A 24,681-nucleotide genomic window follows, 5' to 3' on the forward strand; every position below is an offset into this window, starting at 1 on the left:
TAATTGTCCAACTCAGTTTGGTGATTACTCATTCAACACATTTTTCTAAACATCCTTTTAATGTGCCAGGCACCGTGATGGTTGCTGAGTATGTAATGGTGAGCAAAACCACACATAGTCTTCCTCACCATTAGGGAGCTTCCAGACTAGTGGGGGAGACAAACATTAATCCAAAAATCACCCTCCAAAAAGTACAATGACAATTGTCATAAGGGGTATGTCATAAGGTGCCCTCTACATATATAATTGGCGGATTTGACTTAGTAAAGCCAGGAAAGCTTCCCTGAGGAAGTGACATGGCTGAGACTAGCAGTATAATTTAGAGTTAAAGCAGGCAAAGCGGGGAGAGAAGATGTTTTCAGGCAAAGAGAGCAGATGTTTAAAGCAGCATGAGAAGCACGCATGAGGGCTAAAGTGAAAATGTGTGAGCAGAGAGGTATGAGATGAGACTGGCAAGGAAACCAGAGACTAGCCTCACATATAGGGACACCATTATTCCCCTTCACAGGTAAAAAAGCTGAGGCTCAGAGCTCTTGAGTAATTTGCTTATAGTCTCACAGTTAGTTAGCTGGTGGAGCCAGAAGCCAACCTGTGATAGGTAAAGATGTCCTTGTTCTAATCACCAGAACCTGTGCATGTGTTCGCTTACATGACAAAGGGGAATTAAGGTAGAATATGGAATTAAGGTTGCTAATAAACAGATCTTAAAATAGGGAGATTATTTTAGATCATCCAGGCAAGCCCAGTGTAATCTTAAGGAATCTCAAATATGGAAGAGGGAGGCAGAAGAAGAGGTTACAGTTGTATGAGATGAAAGAATTTGACCTGCTGTTGTAGGCTTTGAAGATGGAGGAAGAGGGCTGAGAGTCAAGGCATGCAGGTGGTCCTAGAAGCTGGAAAGGGCAAGGAAACAGATTCTACCCTAGAGATCCTCCAGAAAGGATCACAACCCTGCTGACATCTTGATTTTAGCCCAGTGAGACCCATTTTGCATTTCTGAACTACAGAACTGTAAGATAATAAGTTCGTGAGGCATCTAAACTTGTGATAATTTGTTACAGCAGCCAACAGAAAACTAACACACAAACTATTGTCCATCGACCCTAAAGTCCACGTTTCTACCCCTTGTGCTGCATGCCTTAACTGTTAGACGGGCTAAAGCAGGAACTATGAAGATTAAACTCTAATCCATCATATCATTTTGAGTCTGAGGTTCTTCAAAATATCATCTCTAAACCGTACAGCAAAGGGTATATATAATTTTTACTTACGCTTCATAGTTTTCTGAATTTTGAAAGGATGTGGTTGTGGGCTTTGACATCAGAAGAGAAGCTCTGCAATGTTGACTGAATGTTGGTAGAGAGATAACATTGGAGGCAAGTTGCCTTTGAACAACTCTCTGAAGATCAACTGCCTCTCCAACTCATTCCTTGCCCTGAAGCTGTTTCCTCTGGTTGTGTTGAGAGGTGATGCCCAAGGTGCATCTCTCTTCAAGGGCTGGATCATGAACAACTTTATCCTCCTGGAAGAACAGCTCATCAAGAAATCCCAACAAAAGAGAAGAACTTCTCCTTCGAACTTTAAAGTTCGATTCTTTGTTTTAACCAAAACCAGCCTGGCATACTTTGAGGACCGTCATGGGGTATGTGAGCACTTTGTTTTGTCCTTTTTAAAACAGTATTTTATAGTTAGACTGGGCTGACTCATGAAGATATACATAGAATAAAATAAGAACACAGAAAACACAGATGTACTTGTTATAACAACCTAAAAAGTACAGTAAGAGTAATTGGAAGAGAGCAAGGAGAAAAGTCAAGAGATGGGTTAATTGTATTAGGTGATTTCAGTTCTAAAAACTGTAAAAGAGTAAATTTATTATTCATTAGCTTACCTTTCCCCTGCAAGGTTAAGTTTGACTTTTAAATTATAATATTTTATGTGGCAAATGGAATGGTTAACTGATGGGTCCCATTTCAACATTTTTATGGATTCAGTTTTGTCTCAATGGTCATCACTCACCTGACATGGGGAATAATGATCCTTGGGCATTTAATTGTCTAGAATTTGCGAAGCCCAGTGGTAAACCTCTTCATCCCTTGGAGAACTTCCCAAGAGACTATCACACACAAAATGTTATGCAGTATAGAACAGCAGTTCTTATCTAGAAGATTACAGCTGCTTAGCTAAGTCAGTATTTATATATCTAAAGATAGTCTTATATTCCATAACATCAATAATAATAAGTGCAACACTAATAATCATAACAATGTAGTTTGGTACAAAAAGCACTGGAAGAGGGGTCAGGAGACCAAACTCCACTTCTCTCTAGGTGAGTTAGCCTGGGCAAATGTCTCTACCTATTGCATCAGGTTCATTCTTTTTTTTTTTTTTTTTTTTTTTGCTGTACGCGGGCCTCTCACCGCTGTGGCCTCTCCCGTTGCGGAGCACAGGCTCCGGACACACAGGCTCCGCGGCCATGGCTCGCGGGCCCAGCCGCTCTGCGGCATGTGGGATCTTCCGGGATCGGGGCACGAACCCGTGTCCCCTGCATCGGCAGGCGGACTCTCAACCACTGCGCCACCAGGGAAGCCCTGGGTTCATTCTTTATAAAATGAAAGGATTGGAAATACCACCTACAACATTCCTTTCTTCTTCCTTTGTTTCTATGAAGTAGCACTTGTAGAGCCCTTCTCAGCAATTTTTCAAAGCATGTTTGCCTCCTTACTATATCATTATATTATTTTTCCATCATCAAGGAGGTAGGGGAAACAACGTTGGTGCTTGATGGTCACTTAGAGACAAAGGCACTCTGATTCTTGGCTGAGGTCTGACTTAGTAAGTGTAGGCATGAGTTTGGGGTCTTTTGAGAGCCAGGCTTTGAAGTGTTCAATGAGATGGAGACTTGAAAGAGGCCAGGCCGGGTAATGGAGCCTATGGATTCCTAGACTTCTAAGTTGCAGGTGAAATAATACTGCCTCTTTTTTAGAGGTGAAAAGACATGCTCATCTTAAGCAGATGCTTACTGATAATAATCAGCCAATCAGTTGGGAATAATATGAAATTACTTATGCACAAGGCCCCTGTAGTAGATATTTAATGAATATTTGTTGACTAAATGAATGGAGGGCCAATAGCCAAGTTTTCAACTTGGAGAATTCATCATTTAGAGCTGATTAATCACATGGCATCAGTCAATTTTTTTTCTATTGTGAATGGGACATTAGAAGTTCTGGTTTCATATTTGAAAAGTAGTCATTTATGTTTAAATATTTTTTTCAAAGCCCATTTTACAGTTTTCACTAATTTTCTTTCCTGACTCAACACTTGACATAGCATCATCTCATGTACGTAGTACTGATCATTTCTGAGTGTAACTGCTTTTTTTGAACTGTTTGGTTGTGAATTCTGTACAATATTATTTGCAGATAGTCATACAACCAAATGGTCTTGATTCAGAATTTTGTTGGTAATATTCTGCATGTAGACAATGTTGTAAAGTAACTCAGCTTCTTCATTCAAGCATTATGAAAATTCTAGGACAATTAATTCATTCTGGGGAGCCCTGAGCTATAGTTTCTAACATTTCCATGCAGGATATAGCAGATATATAATGCACAAACATCAAATTTCTTATTTTCTAATGTCTATCCTTTATATTCATAAATAACATTTTAAAAAGCATTTCTTTAAATAGTACAGAAATTTATTGATTAGAAAATTTTCCAAGGTCACTGAGAAAGGGAAGATATGTCAGGTGTTATTGTTTATGTTCTATGTACATTCCATTGCTTAGGGCCATCGATTTGCACACAAGAGTACATTGTTCATTGCCCATAAATAAGAATAACACTTGTGGGAAGAAAGCTTTTTTACATTTATTTTTAAATTAAAGCTTCAGTCTTGCCATCTGTAAAATGGGTGTGATAATAGTATTCACTTCATGGAAAAATGGTGAATATTTAGAGAGAATATATTTAGATTGACCTATTAGAAATTACCATTTGGTAGATCAAAAAAAGATCAAATATTGGCAATTTCATATACGTAGTTCAACTTAATATATAAAGCACTTAACATAAGTCCTGTCATCTAGTAAGCATCTAGTAAAAATTAGCTATTATTTGTATCATCATTATATCTATGAAGGAGCTGGCAGGGTGGCATAATATAATCATTTTCAAATGAAGGGAAACATTCAAGGATTCTTCAAAGTCGGGCTAACATCAGGGTCCTGGATTCCCTCTATTCTGTGACTAAATATAACTGTGTGGGTAGAGACATACATGCATCATGAGATGTGTGATGTTGGGCCAACATTTCCCCTCTCAGGGTCTCAGCTTCTTTTTCTCTTTTCTCATTTGTAAAATTATGTTCATTGCAGCTCTAAAATTCTGTGGATTTATGATATCATATAAAAATAATCCTTTACACATTCAGGAACAAATACTGTAGTTCTGCAAAATAAGTCTGTTTTTTTCTAATTTCAAATTTCCATGCCCATTGTCATTATAATACATACTGACTGAGTCTTTTAATTTTACATGAATTTAGATCTGATGTCAGATGCCTGTTCAAAGTACTGAGATGTGCAAGTGTTTTCTGTGGGGCCGGGAAGCTCCTTTGTCATGCTGGAGCAGTGGGCCAGAAAGAAGCGTGGAGCTGTCAGGTGGTGACTGGCCACCAAGCGTGATTTCAGACACTCCCCTGTGCTTGCCAATTTCTAAGCAAAGTGATCCCTGTTGCCAGACATTCTTTAACAAAGGACAAGGAAAGATGAGGGCCCAGTGGTATGCTGGTAAATGTCTAACAATCATTGTACTGGTAATGGCAGTAGAGAATATGGGAGAGCCTTTGTTTGTGGTGTTTGCCAATTTCTATAGAGTAAATACTCCCATCATGACCAATGTCAAACTACCAATGTAAAGTCTACTGGCTCACAGAACTCCCGAAAATTTAGCAATCAGCTCTTATGTGGGCCAACATAAGCAGGCTCCAGCACACCACTGGCAGGGGCAGGCTTAAATAAAAATAAACTCTGGAGAGGTAGTCACCTACTGAACAACGTGCTTAGTTGTACAGGACTGATATCAGATCCTTTTTAGGGGTAAAAGAGAGAAATGGGGGGGTGGGGGCCCTCAGGTACTTTGAGTAAGCATGAGATGGGAGACAAGTGTCACAGAATGGTGAGGCCAGAATAATCTGCTACAGCTGGATTCAAATGCTGCTTCTATCACTTTCTAGATGTAGGATCTCAGGCAAGACATTTAGCCTCTTTAAGCCTCTGTTTCCTATTTGAAAAGTAAGGACCCCAACACTACTCAATGCTGAGTATTTCATGAGAAAAGTATGTTATAAGCTTGGTACTAATACAACCATCTTGATCTTCTGAAAGGCCCTCAGGAGAAATGGAAAGGTTTCCCAATTTTAATGACTCTTTGCACCTTAGGAAACAAGTTTTCCATGGTTACCATAGCATGGGAGCCATTACCACTTACACAGGACAGGAAAAACAGTCAAGATCACCATTCTAGTCATTGTCTGGATAGGGCCACCACTCCTCATGGACACTTCCCTTTAGCCAAAGTCTGATCTAGCAGCAGAAACATCTATTATAATATGCATCCTTCCTAAATTAAAGATGGCAGTTGGGGAGAGGATCCCCTTTCCTTGCTTTTGGCAACATTATTGCACAGTGGTCAAAAACACAGCTTCTGGGGTCAACAGATTTGGGTCAAAGAGCAGCTCTACCACTTAAGAGCTGTGTGGCTTTGCAAAGGTTGCTGAAGGCTGTGTGACCCTCTATAAAGCTATTTACATGTTTTAAAATGATCAAACATTCCTTCTTAAGTTTTTTTAATGAAATGAATGTTACCATTATTCTAATAATTATAGTAACTAATATTTACTGAGTACTTACTATGTGTCATTCACTGTGCTAAATGAATTATTTCATCTAATCCTTACACCTACCCTGTAAGTTAGGAACCATCATTACCTCAATTTACAGAGCATGTAACTGAGGCAAAGAGAATTTAAATAACTCCCTTATGTCTCCAGAGCCAACACAGCCTCACTGTTGAACAGTTCTTATTACTATTAACAGTTGCTGCTCATAGGCAATTGGCGATTCCACTGGGTTATTACAAAGTACGTAATGCCTTCTGGCTCTAGAGCCCTCCACCTAAAGGGCAGTCCTGAAAATCAGCAACCATGCCACATAGGTCTTCTGCAATGAAATGTGTTATGTGAGTTCTATCGTTTCCACATATACCCCAGGACAAATCTTTGTCTTCATTCACTTCTGGGAGCCTCCACCATGTGTCTAAATTTTGGCACTGAAAGTTCCTCTAGGATCTGTCCATTTCTCTCCATTTCCTAGAGTCACCTTTCTCGGGAAGCTGCCAGCATCTCTCACCTGGGATTGCTACCACTTCCTAATGGTCTCCCTGCACCCACTCCACCGGCCCCCCACCACTCCATTCCCCACACAGTAGCCAGTGTGAGCTTCTCACATGGTGACTGTGATCATGTCCTGATGACCCTCATCAGAAGCTGGCATGTCCCTTCAGTGGTTCTCCCTTTACCCTGAGAGTGGACGCTAAAATCTATCCCATGGTCTCCTCCATTTCAGTTCATGCTCCTTTTCCTCTCATCTCACTCCAAACACATAAGATTTTCTTCAACTTTAAGACCCCCCATTTTGAAGGTCACTTGCTTGGGGAAGCCTTCCTTCATTTCCCTAGCCTAGGTCATCTCCTCTTTTTATGCTCTGATACAGTGGCACATACCCTTCTTCAAAGTGCATGCCAAATTTGTAATTACCTAGTTATTAATGTGATTATTGTACTGATGTCATCCCCCTCCATTAGACTGTAAGCTTTACAAGGGCTGGTGCCCAATTTGCTAAGGATGGCATCATCAGGGTCTACCACAGTGCCTGGTACATATTATTCACTCATTATTTGCGAAAGAAAGAAAAGAAGGGAAGGAGGAATGTATAGATACAGTTGGAGAGGTTAGAGTTACACACGGGGACCCCTAACAGAACAAGGCTCAACACCAAAAGAGTTAAGAACAAAGCAAGTGATAAAGGACTTCAAACAGGAGATTCCTGGGTGCAGGAGTAAGTAATTAGGACTCCCTGGAGGCAGCAGATCATGGCTAGCCATGAGAATTCAGGAGGTTGGAGTCTTAAGATTTGGGTCAGAGACACACGTAGAAACCAGCAGGTAGGCCAGTCCCCCCTCCCAACTCTTTTTAAAAGAACCAAGCAACTCTGTTCTCTTTTACCGTCCACCCTGTCTTACCCTTCCTTCCTTCCCTTTTACAGCTAAACCCTTGGTAGATAATATTCTCAGAGCTACCCGAGCACTTTTGCTTGAGACTTTCACCACTCGTGATCTCTCTCCACTTCATTCCTACATGACTGAGTTGCCTTCCAGCTCAGCTCCCACTGACACTCAAGGCTTCCTACAATCTACTAGCCATACAACACCTAGAATAGACTTTTAAAATGAGAAATCAGATATTATGCCCTACTTTAAAGCCCTCCGTGACTGTTTAGAGTATTTAAGTTAATCCTCAACTATGGCCTACAAGACTCTTCACCCATGGTCCCTACCTGCCTTTCAGATTCATTTATTCCGATCCCTTCATCCATCATATCTGACTTCTTTCTGAACCTTGAACACTCCAAGCCATGCCCCCCTCTAGGGCCTCTGTACAGGAGCAGGACTAGGGTGAGATACACTTAAGGGGGCGCTCACTTTTAGGTCCTGCAAGGGCAGGGTCTTTGCATTAGCTGTTCCCACTGTCTGGAACAACCCAGATTTCTGTAGGGTTGGTTCTTTATTGTTTCCCAACTCTTCCAAGTATTTTCCCGGAATCCTTTTTCTTTTTCTTTTCTTTTAAAGTTCATAAACACTTCAGTAATCAATATCTGCACTTATTTATTGGGTTTATTGATGTGCTTCCCTGTTCATTTTCTGTCTTACGTCCACTGGAAGGTCACTTCCATGAGCGACTGACTGCCTTGCTCATCCCTATAACCTCTAGTACAGCGCTGGGCACATAGTAGGTGGTCAGTAAATATCCAGGGAATGAATGAAGGTCACATAACTCAAATTGAATTCAGAAGAGTATCTGGGAGCTAAAAATGTGGGCCTTGCCTAATCAGGCAAAGAAAAGTAAGAATCCAAAGCAAAGTACTTTGCAGTTCAGGCCACTCAAAGCCAAGAATGTGCGGTTTTGATGTCTGCATTAATGGCATTTCTTTGTGAATTGATTTTTACTTGTCTGATGTGATGCTGATGTTTTATGGAGATAGCCATTGGATAGAGAATTCTTGTTTTAGAGGCAAATACTCCCAAGTTAAAATTAGATTCAATTCCTACTGCTCAGGGTCTAGTACATCCATTAATCAGTTTCTGCAGTAAAAATAGGCCACAGGGTAAGACCATAGTGTGAGGGCTTAGTTCCTGACTCAGTCTGGAAGAAAGGTTTCACTGGAAAGCACAAGAGCTTAGTTTCTTAAACCATGAGGTTCATGTAATATATGATATCTTTATCTCAAACTCAGAAATGGACCCTATGGAAAATGAGTTTAAAGCTCTTCTCACGGGGCTTCCCTGGTGGCGCAGTGGTTGAGAGTCCGCCTGCTGATGTGGGGGACGCGGGTTCGTGCCCTGGTCCAGGGGGATCCCACGTGCCGCGGAGCGGCTGGGCCCGCGAGCCATGGCCGCTGAGCCTGCACGTCCGGAGCCTGTGCTCCGCAACGGGAGAGACCGCAGCAGTGAGAGGCCCGCATACCGCAAAAAAAAAAAAAAAAAAAAAAAAGCTCTTCTCACATTTTCAAGGCCCAAATAGTAGTCCTCATCCCCCCATTTCCCTAACTAACTAGTAGTAAATTCTTCCACTCATAAATGAGTTTTTAGGCCTACAGAAAATAGTCTATCTTCCAGGACATAATTTTCATTGAGAGGTTCGTCTGGGTTTGCCTTCACAAGACCCAGGAGCCTCACTTAAAGTGATCCAGAGGAGGGAATGGAAGGTCTGACATGGTTTCCCATGCACAGAAAATTCAGTTCCTTGAAATTCAGTGAAAGTTGTCAGTATTTTAATGGAATAAGAACCTGATCCAAACTCTTATGTTGCCATATAATTCCCACTAAACTAGAGTTATTTATAAGTAGACTTCTCATTATATTTTCCTTTTTTTGATATTCAAAAGTCACAGAGTTATACCTGCATATTATAAAAAATTCAAATACAAGACTTTTCTCTCTAAAATGACATATATTTGTACCAAAGCTTTATTACTATTATTATTATTATTATTATTATTATTATTATTAACCTAACCCTGTATCAGGGAACTGTTTCTATTCTGATATATATAGATTTACTCATTTGTTCAGCAAAGTTTCCTGAGCACCTACTATGTGCAGGGTGTCATGTTAGAGACTAGGAATACAGTGGTAAGTAATAGAGACAAGGTGTCTGACCTCATGCTTACATACTAGTGGGGGAAACATACAACAAGCAAGTATATAAATATAGGGAGCAGATACAGACTGCAGTAGGTTCTATGGAAAAACTAAGTAGTTGCTGGGGCTGAGTGGGAAGAGTGGTCAGAGAAGAAATTTCTATCCAGGGTAAACCTTGAAGGATGAGAAAGAGCCAGTCAAGTTAAGAAATGGAGGAGAGCATTCCAGGCAAAAGGAACTGCCAATACGAAGCCTCAAGGTAGAAAAAGCCTTGGCCTGTGTTAGGAACAGACAATTGAACACTCAGAGTTCAAGAGCCCCTTTCTTATAGCTTACAGCATCCCTCTTCCAGGGATACTTGGTCGAGACTCATCCTTGGTCTAGACTCACTCCACGCTTTGGTGGAAAAGCACCTGGTGTACCAACACTGAGGACCTCAGACTCACACTGAGCTCGGGTGGCCTTTAACAGCAAAGACTGAAAACAAGTTAGAATCCAGTTAAATCCACAATTAATCTCCAGAGACAGAGCAGTGAACCTTCACACCTCCACACTGTTAAAAAAATTAATGAAACAATTACACCCAATTGTTCTCCAAAACCCTTTTGTCTAAAAACATCAATTTACTGCCTCTGTGAGAATGATCTTTACTCTCATGCAGACATAAATTTCGTGTAGTTATAATCATAATGCATGATAATTTTATATTTTTCCATTTATTCTTTTTCCATTATTCTTTTGTAGATACATTTCCATTCATGTACTCCAAAGTAATCATTTTCTCAAATATATGATTTTTTAAATAATCAAGTGGTTCATGTCAGAGATGTACTTATCTATTTTCTGTACTGAACACACGACGAACTTATCTATCATCTATTGTTTGACATTAGGGTTGTTTTCAGGTGTAGTGAAAATGCTGAAAAATAACAGTATACCTAATATAGAACTTTCTGCTTTTTAAAATCGGCTCTTTAGGATAGAGTTATGTGGGATAACTGTGTCACGGGATAGCATTTTCTGATCTCTACCGTTTGTTGCTACATAATCTTCCAAAGAGATTGAAGCAATGCATGGGGCCACCAATAGTTACCAGAATCATTGGAGAAGATTATGTTTCTAAGAAGAAACTAATAAGAAAACAAAAGAATCCCATTGTTGTGGTGATCTTCAAATATCTAATACTATTTTGATAGGTTTTAAATGTTATAGTGAGAGAAAGGGCAAAAATATAATATTTTATACATGGGCAAGATAATTTGATTTAAAATCAGTCTTATGTATATGTAGATGAACCCATCCTACATAGTAGGATTGAAGGGGTGCCAAAAAGCCTCCTACTCTGCAAAATATTCCTCTCCCTAGATGATCATCTTAGGGGGTCTGAAAGGTTCACGTGAATGAGCTCTTTGGGTTAGATCATCAAGTCTCTTTATCAGGAAGCAAATGAAATGCAGAAAGGTATAACATAAGCCATTTTTGACTGCTCTGTAGAGGTTAGCTCTAACTTTAGATAGGGCCTCAGGGCCTGAAAGTCTCAAGCAGACTGTAATTCTGTAATTCTAGAAAAGTGAGATAAGGTGAGAAAGCAACAACCCAGCAGCTTAACAGAATGGGGACCTGGTACTGATTAATCTGGGTGACCTTGGTCAAGTCCTTCTTCTATCTGGGATTTGGTTATCTTGTCCATACTATCAAGTGATTAGACTAGATCAAAGTTTTCCAACTTTTTAAAGCCTGGAGCCCCCTTTTAGTATAAAATTACACGTGTTATTCCCATTCCCATATGTGAAGCAGAAGAAGTGTTCTAGTTGAAGAGAGAACAAGGAGGCTGCCCAGAACCCTACCCTCTTGGCCTTACCCTTGACCTGCAATAATCACCAAGGTGCTTCCAATTCTATGACCTCGGTCTCCCCAGGCTGTAAATTGAATAGTAGAAATGAAAAGATAACAGCTAGTTTAGAAAGTCATTTCACCTTGAAGCCTCATCTCTAACATAAAAAGTTGGATTGAATGATCTCTAAAGACCCCACCAGCTCAAAAGAAGTGGAAACTATGTGATTGTATCTCACTGCCAATGATATCAGGAATTCACAAATAGACATGGAGATTAGTTAAATATGGAAATCTTTCCAGGAAGTAATACAGCTAAGAGAAGGTTAATAATTGTATGGCTGATAAAAAACCATGTTATCAAAATCCAGGCATGAACCCAAGAATGCACCCTAAAAAAGAAGGCAGTCATTTCAAATGTAACCAACATAAAATTTAGAATAATATGAGCCAATACCTAATGAGTCCTTGCTGTGTTTCAGGGCACCAGATTAAGAGCTTTACATGTATCATATCAAAAATATTCACAATAACCACATGCAGTAGGTCCTATTGTTATCCCCATTGTATTGATGAGAAAAACAGAGGCTTGGAAAGGCTAAGTACCTTTTCTTAGGTCAGACATCTGGGACAAATATTAAAGTTGGAATTAAGCGTTCTACAATGGATACTTTCAGATCTAGGCTTGTTTGGGTCTGAGAAGTCTTGTAATAGAAGCCATGGGGACTGAGAAGGGAGAGTTGGGGCAAGGACTCATTGGTGAGTTTCCAACACTGTCTAATGAAGTCCTGAGTGGGGACCAGTAGGAATGCTCCTGTTAGCTCAGCGGGCCTACCTGAATGACAACACAACAACAACATCAACAAGAGCAGCCTGCAACAATAACCACAAGGAGAGGACTGAACACATTCCTATGGATTTTTCTCATTTATCCTCACAATTCTTTGAAGAAGATAAAAGTCAAATTCTGTTTTAGAGAGGAAGCAATCGAGACACAGGGAAGTTAAGCAATTTGCCCAAGGTCACAACAGCAGCTGTAAGTACAAAAGCAACAACTTACCTTAGGATTAGGGACTCGTTGTAGTTTGATCCCACACTGCTTCCTTGCCTGAAAGCAACCAACATAATCAACTTATCAGCTCTTCCAATGATTCTTTATGCATATATATATATACATACAAATAAACTTTCTTCTTTCCCTCCTTTTTATACAATGGTAGCATATGCTACATACACTTCCTAACTTTTCTTTTGGTTGATTAGCAATACTTCTTGAAGATCAATCCATACTGATATGCAAGGGGCTTCTTTATTCTTTTCTTTTTTGGGGGGGGTTGCATAATTTTTTGTTGTATGGATAAAAAAACCATCTTGATGGACATTTAGTCTGTTTCCAATTTTTTTGTCATTACAAACAATGAGGAATGAATAACCTTATAGGTATCTCACTTTCTATATGTATGAATATGTCTTAACCAGGGGCAATATTGCCCACCATCGGCAATGTCTGGAAATTTTTGGTTGTCATAACTGGGGAAGGAGGTGCTATTGGCTTTGGTGGGTAGAGCCAGGATGTTGGATGTTAAGTATCCTACAATGCACAGGACAAACTCACAGCAAAGATTTATTCAGCCCAAAATGTTAATAGTGCCAAGGCTGGGAAGCTGTAGTCTATAGAAAACATTTCTAGAAGTGGGATTGCTGTGTCAAAGGATATTAGCATCTGTTATTTTGCTGAACATGACCTAATTATTCTCCACGGAAGTCGTACCCATCAACATTCTCCAGGGCCATGTGTAAAATTCTTGTTTTCTCAAAACCTCACCAACAGTATTATCATACGTTTTGATCTTTGCAAGTCTGACAGATTTAAAAAATGGTATATCAGTAAAATTTATTTACACGTCTATTATTATAGTCAGTGAGCATCTTTTCATATGTTTAAGAGCAGTTTAGATCCCTTTTGCCCATCTTTCTATAATGTTGTTAGTATCTACCTTAATAATTTGTAGGAGCTCTTTATCTATTAGCTAAAACCTTTGGGCAGGCTAGTTTTAACTTACCTCTACGTTGTCAAGAAATTGTTATCCACTTGCCAATCATTCTAGATGTCTTTTTCAAATCATTTCTATTAAGAGTTTTGTCATGGAGTCCACAAATATTACTTTTTGCTACACACTTGGTCCTAGCTGCTGTTCCCTCAATCAACCAAGTAACAAATAATCAATTGAACATCATCTCTATGCAAGTAGTTATTTCCTGAAATCTAATGAAGTTGTTATCCATTTATATAGTATGGCTACTGAATCGCCAGTGCTCGAAAGGTAGATTCAAAAATACATTCTTTCAGACTCATTCGAAATCTAATATGCCCTATATTGGAAAGAAGGAGGGCTTTGAAAGAGCATTCAAAGACCAGAGATGCTGAGAGAGAAAATGTGCAGGACACCTTCAGGGTCTACTCTGTACCACTTAGTTCTTGCTCTTAATTTCCACATTAAGTCCTTTTCTCTCTACCCACTTTTGTAAGCAAATTTAAATGAACAATGCTTTTTTAAGGCTAAGATCACTAATATCATTGCTAAGAAGAATGAGGCTGGAATTATTCCTCAATCGTTGCATCACCTCTAAGACAAATACACCACATAAAAGCACACAGAGCTGTTTATTAATCTATAAAGAAAATGACTAGCACCCAAGGAGAGCAGGAGAGGAGATGTCATGAACTTGAACCTCCATGGATACAGAAGAGCAGGTGGCAGGTGCTGCCTGGCTGCCACTGACTGCTAAAGGGGTCATGAGGTTATAAAAGCAAACAGCTGCATCATTTTGCACACCCAGCATTTGATGTGTACCACTTGGCCTTCTCCCATAGTCATCTGCCAAACCCGTATTACAGTGTGGTGTTTTTTAAATGTGTGACTGCTTTAAAATAGTATTTTTATTTTTCTGCTTAGTAAATTTACATGCTCATGGCAAAATCTTCAAATATTATAATAATATATAACTTACCCTGCAAAAGTCTTCCATAGTGTCATCCACAAGGGAGAACCAGTATAGCAGTGTTACTTCTTGTATTATTTCTTTGATTATTGAACATATTAATATATATTTTATTATCTCTTTTCCCAAAAATGAGATGATGCTCCACCTATTGTTCTAAACCTACTTTTTACATTATATATATATATATATATATATATATATATATATATATATATATATTTCCCCTCCGTATAGACCAGCTTTACTCTTTGTTGATGGCTACAGAGTGGTCATAAGACAGATGAACCATAACTAATCTGACCGTTCGTCTATTGGTGGATATTTAGGTGTCTCTAGACTTTTCAGTGTAATAAATAATGCCACAAGGATTTTCCTACGTCTTTATATTTTGAACAAATGTTTCCATAGGATAAATCTTATAAGGGAAATTTATTTATTTTTTTTAGTTAACTGCTTTTAAATACAATAAAAGAAATACACGTTCATGGTAAAATAGTGAAACAGTATAGAAGGATATGAGGTGAAAAGAAAGTCTCTCTTCTTCCTACTCCCAAACCCCAGAAGTACTCCCAGGAGTATCTGCTCTTAATAGCTTCTTGTGAGAAAACACATTCATAATTTTAATAGAGGATCCCAAATTGAGTCTGGAAACTGTATGAGAGTATAGTCCTGTTTCTTTTCTTTTCTTTCTTTCTTTCTTCTTGTTTTTTTGTTTTTGTGGGGAGGTGGGGAGAGGGTGAGTAAAATCCTCTTATTTTCAGGTAGTCAGGGTGCTACTACTAATGAGATGGGGGACTTTAAGGGAAGCTTGAGTGTTTTCCCCACATCACAACCAGCCTCGTCGTAAACCATGGTGTGAAAAGCTGAGGTGAGGAAAGCCAGTTTACTGGTTCGGCCATGACTAAAAGGTCTTGTGGAAAGAAAAGGAGGCAGGTGTGGGATGGATCATAGTTTCCTGGCTTTAAGTCAGTCTAGGTGCCTCGAAACCTGCTACCTTAGCTCCAGATCTTCCCAGAACTTGAAAGTTTAGTGGGGGTAGGTCCAGGTGAACATGGACTGGGAGAGGGAAGAACCAGCAACAGCTAATTACAAATTACACTGGTGTTCTAGAAGACGCTGCTTTTTCCATTGAGATCACATCTTTATCAGGTACCAAGTAGCTCAGGTCATTATAACCCTGAGTTGCAGGTGTCAGCAGCATCCCTACTCCCCAAGAACTAAATGATTCAGAAGACCTAAGAGAACTAAGCCCAGAGAACTGAGACAACTTGCCCAATATTACTTGTTCTCACAGGGATTCCAACCATGACTTTTCCAAGTTCCGAGTTTCTGCTTGTCTCCCCTTCAGCATGAGGGTTCCCTTTGCCATAAAAGATAGAAAGCTGCATTGGGAGACTGGGAGGGAACTCGTGGGTTACCTCCAGCATGTTTTGCAGAGGGGATGGGACTAGAATCCAGGAAAGCTCCTAAAACCAATCTTAGAACTGTTAGTCAGAATTCTGGTAGGGGTGGGCGAAAGCAACCCCCCAAGTCAGTCACTGAAGTGTCACCTCCCATGATATCAGTTTCATTTCAATTTCATCATTGTGCCGTTTCAGATTGGTACAATGGCTGGCTGTACCACACGCCAGAAGAAGCAATGAACAAAATATTCAAAATGCCTGGTTAAAATCATCAAAAATATTTCCTAATCTTAAAGAAACCCTGATAAAAGCAGCATGTGGCTCCTTTTACAGTGTGATCCGAGAAAGCCTTTTTTTTTTTTTAATTATTTTTGGCTGTGTTGGGTCTTTGTTGCTGCGTGCGGCTTTCTCTAGTTGCGGTGAGCGGGGGCTACTCTTGCGGTGCGTGGGCTTCTCATTGCGGTGGCTTCTCTTGTTGTGGAGCACGGGCTCTAGGCACGCGGGCTTCAGTAGTTGTGGCTCTCGGGCTCTAGAGTGCAAGCTCAGTAGTTGTGGCGCACAGGCTCAGTTGCTCCGCGGCATGTGGGATCTTACTAGACCAGGGCTCGGGCCCATGTCCCCTGCATTGGCAGGTGGATTCTTAACCACTGCGCCACCAGAGAAGTCCCCGAGAAAGTCTTAAACGCATCGCTCCCCTTTGAAAAATACTGGTTCCCTTTGAAAAACACTCCCCCAGTTGATGCTTGAAATTTGATTATCAAATCTCCTTCTAGGTTTAAGTCTCTAATACCTGTCCTAATCCAAACTCCTGTGAAACAAATCAAGCCTTAAGCTCTCAGGAAGTCAATCTTAGGTGAATGACTATATGAGCGAGGTTTTGACGGGCGAGGGGGAAGGGAAGCAGAGAGCTGAAGTCCTCACATTTGCTAAAATGAGAGCAAATGTGACACAGCTGGGAAGACCAGGCAACAGGCCCCTTTCAAGGTTTTGCCCTGGTTTTACAAATAATTGGCAAAGTAAACAAATAACTCCGGAATGTCAAAATCACCAGGATCACCAGTTAAATATTAATGTTGTCCTCCCAAATGGTGGTTCTCAGTTACATATTTGCCTGAAAGGAAACCCCAAAGAAAATGTGGACACATAAAGACTAGAGAGTGAGGTCTTGTTCTATGGGCAGCATTTGGAGAAGGAAAGGAAAGGAAGTAACACTTGGGTGGTTGGTTTATCATTTGAATGATTTTCTTTTGCTAGTAGGTTTATGTAGATCTTTTAAATCCTCTAAGTTAACCCACTGATTCAGGGACAGTTATTATTTCCACTTAAAAAAAAACAAGGCAACAGAGAAGTTGAGACAATTGCCTGAGGTTGCACAGATGGTCAGGCAGACATGGGTTTGCCCGATGTAAAAGTTCCATTTCTCTCTCACTCAGCCTCACTGGAGGAGAAGGCTGAAGTTCTACTGTTTTTCAGAAGGGTGGAGATGTCCTCTTTCATGGGTAACCGACACACAGCTTCTTACTGATGTATCTGCTGGACTAGCTGAGCAGCCAAGGCACCAATGTTATAGGAGCGAAGAGGGAGCTCTGTGCTACCGCTTTGAAATCCAACATAAGCATTTCACAACCAAATGAGGCAGAAACAAATCTCCACTGGGTCACGGCTTACAGAAATTGGTCATGCAATTGATTGTGCAGCATTGGGTTTGGGGAATGAAAGTCTCCTACCTTAAGTCAAGGCAGGTGCAAAGCCATGAAGCAGTCATTAAGCACTCAGGCTCTGGAGTCACAGAGTTGAGCTTGTATGCTCACTTATAAAGAGACTCGGCCCCTCTGAACCTCAATGTCCTCACCTGAAAAATGGGGGAATAATACTCTGTAGGACTGTGATTAAATGAGATGGCCTGTTGAGTGCCTGAAGTATAGGAAATGCTCCCAAACGTTATGGTCTTTTGTTTTTTTCCTGCCTTCTTTAAAAGTCACAATCCAAAATTCTATTTCATAGGATACATTAACATAAAAAGAAAGGCGATATAAAAGCCACTTGCACAGGCTTACCTTGTACAAATATGTGGGCATCAGCATCTTTTTAGGTTGTGTTTGACATACATCAAATGTCCGGGGTGAAGCTTTGCAATATGAGGACAGCTTTGAATGTGGCCAAGAAAAGAGACAAGGCCAAGTGAAGTTCTGTGATTTTCACCTCAAGGGGTGCAGATGGAATAACGAGGAAGAATGAGGGCCTGCTTTACTTGGTGTCTCTCTTTCTCTGGTGGCTTTCATGTGACTTCCTTGGAAGGTTTTATGCTGGCAGTTTTCAGAAATAGCGCATTTGTTTGGGATGATTACAGGCAGTCACCATTTCCCAGAGACAAAGCTGCGTTTAGCTCACTGACCGACTAGGCACAGCTGACCCTGCTATTTACCACATAGCAGATCTCTGGAGATCTGAGGAGAACTGGCCTCAGGATGTCAGAGAGACTGACCAAGCAGGACGCATTGTGAGGGGGGAACCTGATCACTTCTCTGGGGCTGAGAGTGAACTTTGGTGATAGAATGTGAAATCCATTTCAACCGAAGGCTCACCTGACAGTCTCTTAAAATCCATGTTGGAACTCAACGAATATTAAGAAGTCAAAGAAGATCATCTGAGTTCAGAGAAATCTTCCCTGGAAATCTTGAAGCCACACTGTCTAATAAGGTAGCCACCAGTCATGTGTGGCTACTGATCACTTGCAATGTGGAGAATCCAAATTGAGATATCTTGTAAAATACACAAAGTCTTAATCCTTAAACATAATAGCTCTCGGGCTTCCCTGGTGGTGCAGTGGTTGGGGGTCCGCCTGCCAATGCAGGGGACACGGGTTCGTGCCCCGGTCTGGGAAGATCCCACATGCCGTGGAGCAGCTGGGGCCCGTGAGCCATGGCCACTGAGCCTGTGCGTCCGGAGTCTGTGCTCCGCAACGGGAGAGGCCACAACAGTGAGAGACCCATGTACCGCAAAAAAACAAAAAACAAAAAACATAATAGTTCTCAATTTTTTATGTTGATAACGTGGATATGATAATATTTAGAAATACTGGGTTAAACAAAATACTGTTCTTAAACTTAATTGTACTTGTTTCTTTTTGCTATTTTTAGTGCGGCTACTAGAAAATTTTAAATTCCATATATGGCTTACATTATGTTTCTGTGGGTTAGCACTGCTTTAGAACTTCACATAGAATTTGTATCCCTAGTCACGACTCCAGTTACTGTTTACGTCCACCTGATGCCCTGATTATGATGATCCCAGGCTATTAACAACTGATACTTATCCAGAATATTTCTACCCCAGGGTTTTTGCTCTTGCTGTTTATTCTACCTCAGTGCTAACTCTCCCAGACCTTCTATCTGGCTCCTTTTTTGACTTTCTGATCTCTTCTCAAATGCCCTGTCTCCAGTGAGGGCTGCCCTGACCACCAGTTGACCACATCAACCTGTCCTGTTCTCCTTAGAGGACTTGTATATATTGTCTGCCTTCCCAACTAGACTAGAGCTCCATGAGAAGGTCTACCATGTTCATCTCTCTATTTCCTGCACTCAAAACAGCACCTGGCTCAGAGCTGGCCCTCAATAAATATTCCTGAATGGCTAAACACATTAGCCTTAAGTCTGATTGAGACTATTTAAGCTGCGTTCCAACTCGGCACCCTTCGTTTATATCATCCTAACTGGGCACCCATGGTGGACCAGCCACTGTGATAGGCTTGGGGGATATGGTAACAGATGTCCTGGTCTCTACCCTCAGGAATGCAGGAGTTCCAGTGACAAAAATGTCTGCAAACAGAGTGGTCCTGTTACTGCCATGAGCCTTCTGTTGCATTTTACCATGTACACTACTAAGGAAATAACCCAACAGAGGTTGAAAACCAAGATAACCTCAAAGCTCAGACTCCCTGTTTATCACCTGTAGCTGCAGATGGTTTTTGAGAAGACAGCTCTCTTGTGCTCTTCTGCTTTTGAAAACAGATTACCCATTCCAAAGACTATGATTATGGGCAGGATCAGGACACTTATTTCTAGCTGTGAAAGACTCTAAATGAGAAGAGAGTTTGGGTCCAAAGGGCACATGTTTTCACAGGTTTTTAAGGGAAGACTGACCTCTTAATACATCCTGAGATTACAGCACACTGGAGACCACTATGTGGAAGAGATGCTCATTTTTGTTTTATATATTCTATAAATATGTGTGGGAAAGATAAATACATTCCAAATGGTTAACCTTGGCTAGCTCAGAGTTGTGGAGAAGGATAGGATACTAAAATACTAGAAATATTTTCTTAACATACCTCCATATTGTTTTATTTGTTACAATGAACATGGATAGATTTTGTACTTTCAAAAATGAATAAATTTGGGCTTCCCTGGTGGCGCAGTGGTTGAGAGTCCACCTGCCGATGCAGGGGACACGGGTTTGTGCCCCAGTCCGAGAGGATCCCACATGCCGCGGAGCGGCTGGGCCCGTGAGCCATGGCTGCTGAGCCTGCGCGTCCGGAGCCTGTGCTCCGCAACGGGAGAGGCCACAACAGTGAGAGGCCCACATACCGCAAAAAAAAAAAAAAAAAAAAAAAAAAGAATAAATTTGTTTTCAGAAAGAAAATTAAAAAAAAAAAGAAATACCACAAAACTTCCCTGTATTCAAGAGAGAGTACTTCTCACATCTTGACTTTTTTTCAATCTCAATTCTGTGCCTCAGCTACTAAAGCAAAGGCTAGCCATTAGGCTGAGTATCAAAAAGTGGAGAGTAAAGCCTGAGCTCATTTCTGGAGAATTTGATGATGTCATACTTCCCAAATACCCACCAAGTGCCCTCATATATCACAACTCTCTTGCCATAGTTAGGACTTCTTTAACCTCTTTCATTGGGAGGGTACCCTTTATTGAGGGCACATATCATAAGCCAGGTAATTCGTTTACATACTCCCATTTTATTCTGCAATCAACACTTAAAGGGTAGGCATTATTATCCTCACTTCTCAGACGTGGAAACTGAAGTCCAGGGAGGTTAGATGAATGACCCAAGGTCACAGAGCTGGTTAGAAGCAGAGCCCAACTTTGTCCCTAGCCCTTTCCAACCTTGTGCCTGATTCACCACCATCTGTGCTACCTCTTTCTTAAGGATAAGCTAAAATGAAGTGTTTTGCAACTGGTTCCATAACTGAATTAAACTCTATTCTCATTGGAAGCCTAATTCCAGGCACCTGTGAAAAGCTCCTGCTCTCCAAAAGCTTTTCCCTAACTAGCCTTCTATGGACCCTGATCATCTACCAACCTGACATGCCCTGGGATCCAAGGACGAGGACCCTTAGAAATGGGTAACACGTGACATGGTTATAAATCAGAAAGACCATCATGTGAATTAGTTATCAAGGAATACATCTAGCAGGTTCCAAGGAAATGACACATGGGGCCAGTAAAATTTAATGGGGGTGTGGAGAAGGGATAGTTACAGAGCAGAGTCAGGAATGTCCTACAGGGGTGCCACTGTGAGATCATGGATAACTAAGGGACACAGAGAAGGCAGATATAGAAAAGAAAGGTGCCACTAAAGGCATTTGTCACCAACCAGGTCAGGCCTGAGCTCACTTACTACGCTAATAAGGCTATGAATAGGTACAAAGCAGAAAAAAACTGGCACATGTGTGGTTTCCCACAGATTGCACTACCCATCCCAGCTGTAAGTTCTGCAAATGCTGCTGTTTGTCACAAGGTAACTGGGATATAAGGCACAGTGGCTCAATGCACAGAAGTCAGTCACTCCATCAAAAAGATGATTCAAATAACATGTTCTCCCAGAAGTCTGCTCAGAGTGTTCTTCTTAGGCACTGCGGGCTAAGAAGGAGCTTCTGGATATTTGGAGGGTTGGTTTACAGTGGATCTTATCTAGTAATGTATTTCTAGAAGCAGCCTGGACAAACATATTGTCTTCCTTCTTCCTTAAATGGAGTGTGCTTTTTCTCCCCACAGAAAAAGCGCACTTTGAAGGGCTCCATTGAACTTTCCCGAATCAAATGTGTCGAGATTGTGAAAAGTGACATTATCATCCCATGCCACTATAAATATCCATTTCAGGTAAGTGCACCAGGGAAAGGGGCTAGTTCCCCATTCCTTGGACAATGGTTAAAATGCTCAGTCATTGTACAAGAAGGTGGGACAGAGATGACTCTGGTCAAGGGTTAGAACTTAGACCAAGCCCAGAAGAAACTGCTGTTTTCTTTCAACCGATGATGCATTCATTCATTCAACAAAGATCAACCACAAAATATTGAAAAAGTTGTCCTTCATTTCCCTTTCCCTCATGTCTTCCCCACCTCAAGGAAAGCCCTAAGTACTCGACTCCTGGGGGGAGGAAAAAAACTATCAGGGGCCCCAAGCCTAATATTCCATAAGGGTGGTTTACTCATGACTTGGGACAACAGATTACAATACTTGGTTATAAACTGCTTGGAGGTCCTGGAGTAAAAAGACTCAGATTTTATAATCTGAGAACTATATGGAGTTGTGCTGTCCAATACAGTAGCCAGTAGCCACATGCAGATGTTTACTTTTAAATGTAAATTAATTTAAGTTACACAATATTAATCAGCTCCTGAGTCACACTAAGCCACATTCAATGAATAAACTTTTCACAACTTCAATAGCCACACGTGGCTAGTGGCTAATTTATTGGACAGCAGAGATTTTAGAACATTTCCATCACTGCAGAAAGTTCTATTGGACAGAGCTGGTGGAGAGTATATTTAGTCTTTAGGTCATGACATCATCTAAATCTCGTTACCACTCTTGACATTTATGGTTCTGAAAGAGTGGATATCTTCTTGCACATCCTAGGGTACCGTTCATGTTTACCAATCTGAGGAGTTAATATTCCACTTTTTAATGTGGCATAAAAAAGGACTTTTTTCCTACTAGAAATATGACCTCCACAAGTTGGAATTTTTAGTACCAAAAGTAAAGGAAATAACACATATTTTTCGCATCATTAAAATTCCAATTACAAATGAGTTCATAAAAAAAAAAGCCTGGTGAAATCCAAAGATGTGTAGTACATTAATAGTATTTGATCAATGTCAATTTCCTGGTTTTAAAAACATATTATGTTATGTAAGATGTTATCATTGGAGAAATTCCTGCGTGAAAAGTATACAGGAACTCTGTACTATCTTTGGAAATTCTTGGGTGTCTTATTTCAAATTAAGAAGTTTAAAAAAATCTCAATTGTATATTTATCATCTAATATCTTACTCTTTCATATGCCAGAATTTTTTTTAATCACTGAAAAATTAATATGAGAAGTAAACATCCTGTCTAGGTAAGTGGAGAACTCTTTTCTCCAGATATTTGAATTTAGTGATGGCATACTGGTGACATGTATTCGAAGATGAGCTGTGGAGTTTCACCCTGTATCTGCACAGCATCCTAACACCTAGATAAAAAGGACACTAGTCCCTAAATTACCCAAATGTTTGCCTTTTTGATGACAACTTGAGACCCCACTCTTGGCCCAGTAAGCCAGGTGGGCCTGCTGTCAGTCATACATCTCTGGCTGCATTGTTCACCTTGAACTCTGTGTGTGTTTCCAGGTTGTGCATGACAACTACCTCCTGTATGTGTTTGCTCCAGATCGCGAAAGCCGGCAGCGCTGGGTGCTGGCCCTTAAAGAAGGTAATTAACCTCCTGTGCAATTGAATCCCTGAGACGCCTAGATCCTCTAGAAGGCTTGAGTTCCATGATAGACTAAAGGGCGGCTGATGGTCAAACATTTCTCCCTTTTCGTGCTGGTGGAGGGTCCCACGTTTTCAACTTGGGTAACAACCAGTATAGTACAGGGTCAGGCAAATCCTCCCTGCCACCTGCTTTTGTAAAGGTCTGAGATAAGGATGTTTTTAATATTTTTTAATGGTTCTATTTTAAAGGGTTATGTAAGTACCTCCACAATATATCAATTGTGCCTGCTGGTGAGCAAAACCTAAAATATTTACTACCTAGTCCTTTAAGAAAAAGTCTGCTGACCCCTCGTACAGTATGAAGAATAAGAGCATGGGCCCTTGAGTTAGATGACCTGGGTTTGAATCCTGGCTCTGCCACTCACTAGCCATGTGTGCTTGGGCAACTTCCTTAACTGCTCTGTGCTTCAGTTTCTCCATCTGTTTTTAACAAGGGGAGGAGGAGGGAATAAAAATAATAATACCTGGGCTTCCCTGGTGGCGCAGTGGTTGAGAGTCCGCCTGCCAATGCAGGGGATACGGGTTCGTGCCCCAGTCCGGGAGGATCCCACATACCGCGGAGCGGCTGGGCCCGTGAGCCATGGCCGCTGAGCCTGTGCGTCTGGAGCCTGTGCTCCACAACGGGAGAGGCCACAAGAGTGAGAGGCCCGCATACCGCAAAAAAAAAAAAATAATAATAATAATAATAATACCTGCCTTCTGGTATTATGCTAAGTAGAATAAGTCAGACAGAGAAAGACAAATGCTGTATGTTTTCACTTATATGTGGAATCTAAAAAATAAAACAAATGAATATAACAAAACAGAAACAGACTCACATAAATGGAGAACAAACTAGCAGTCTCCAGAGCAGAGAGGGGTGGGAGGAGGGGCAAAAGAGATGAAGGGGATTAAGAGGTACAAACTACCAGTCATAAAATAAATAAGTCACAGGAATGTAATGTACAGCACAGGGAATATAGTCACTATTTTATAATAACTTTGTATGGTATGTAATCTACAAAAACACTGAATCACTATGTTGTGCACCTGAAACTAATATCATAAGTCAAATATATTTTAAAAAATAAATTTATGTATTTATTTTTTGCTGCGTTGGGTCTTTGTTGCTACATGCGGGCTTTCTCTAGTTGCAGTGAGCGGGGGCTACTCTTTGTTGCTGTGCAAGGGCTTCTCATTGCAGTGG

The 24,681-nt window shown here is 40.7% G+C and overlaps 1 protein-coding gene across 1 annotated transcript in view; it reads left to right on the top strand.

Annotated features, from left to right (window-relative positions):
- Positions 1-1,375: 1,375 nt before the first annotated feature.
- ITK (IL2 inducible T cell kinase) overlaps positions 1,376-24,681 on the top strand; it is a 65,691-nt gene continuing 42,385 nt past the window's right edge. The window contains exons 1-3 of the mRNA XM_060092099.1: positions 1,376-1,642; positions 21,736-21,840; positions 23,352-23,433. Coding sequence (XP_059948082.1) covers positions 1,505-1,642; positions 21,736-21,840; positions 23,352-23,433 — 325 coding nt within the window. The 5' untranslated portion in view covers positions 1,376-1,504. The remainder of the gene's footprint in view (positions 1,643-21,735; positions 21,841-23,351; positions 23,434-24,681) is intronic.

This window comes from Mesoplodon densirostris, chromosome 3 (assembly GCF_025265405.1).
Source record: "Mesoplodon densirostris isolate mMesDen1 chromosome 3, mMesDen1 primary haplotype, whole genome shotgun sequence".
NCBI classification, from domain to species: domain Eukaryota; kingdom Metazoa; phylum Chordata; class Mammalia; order Artiodactyla; family Ziphiidae; genus Mesoplodon; species Mesoplodon densirostris.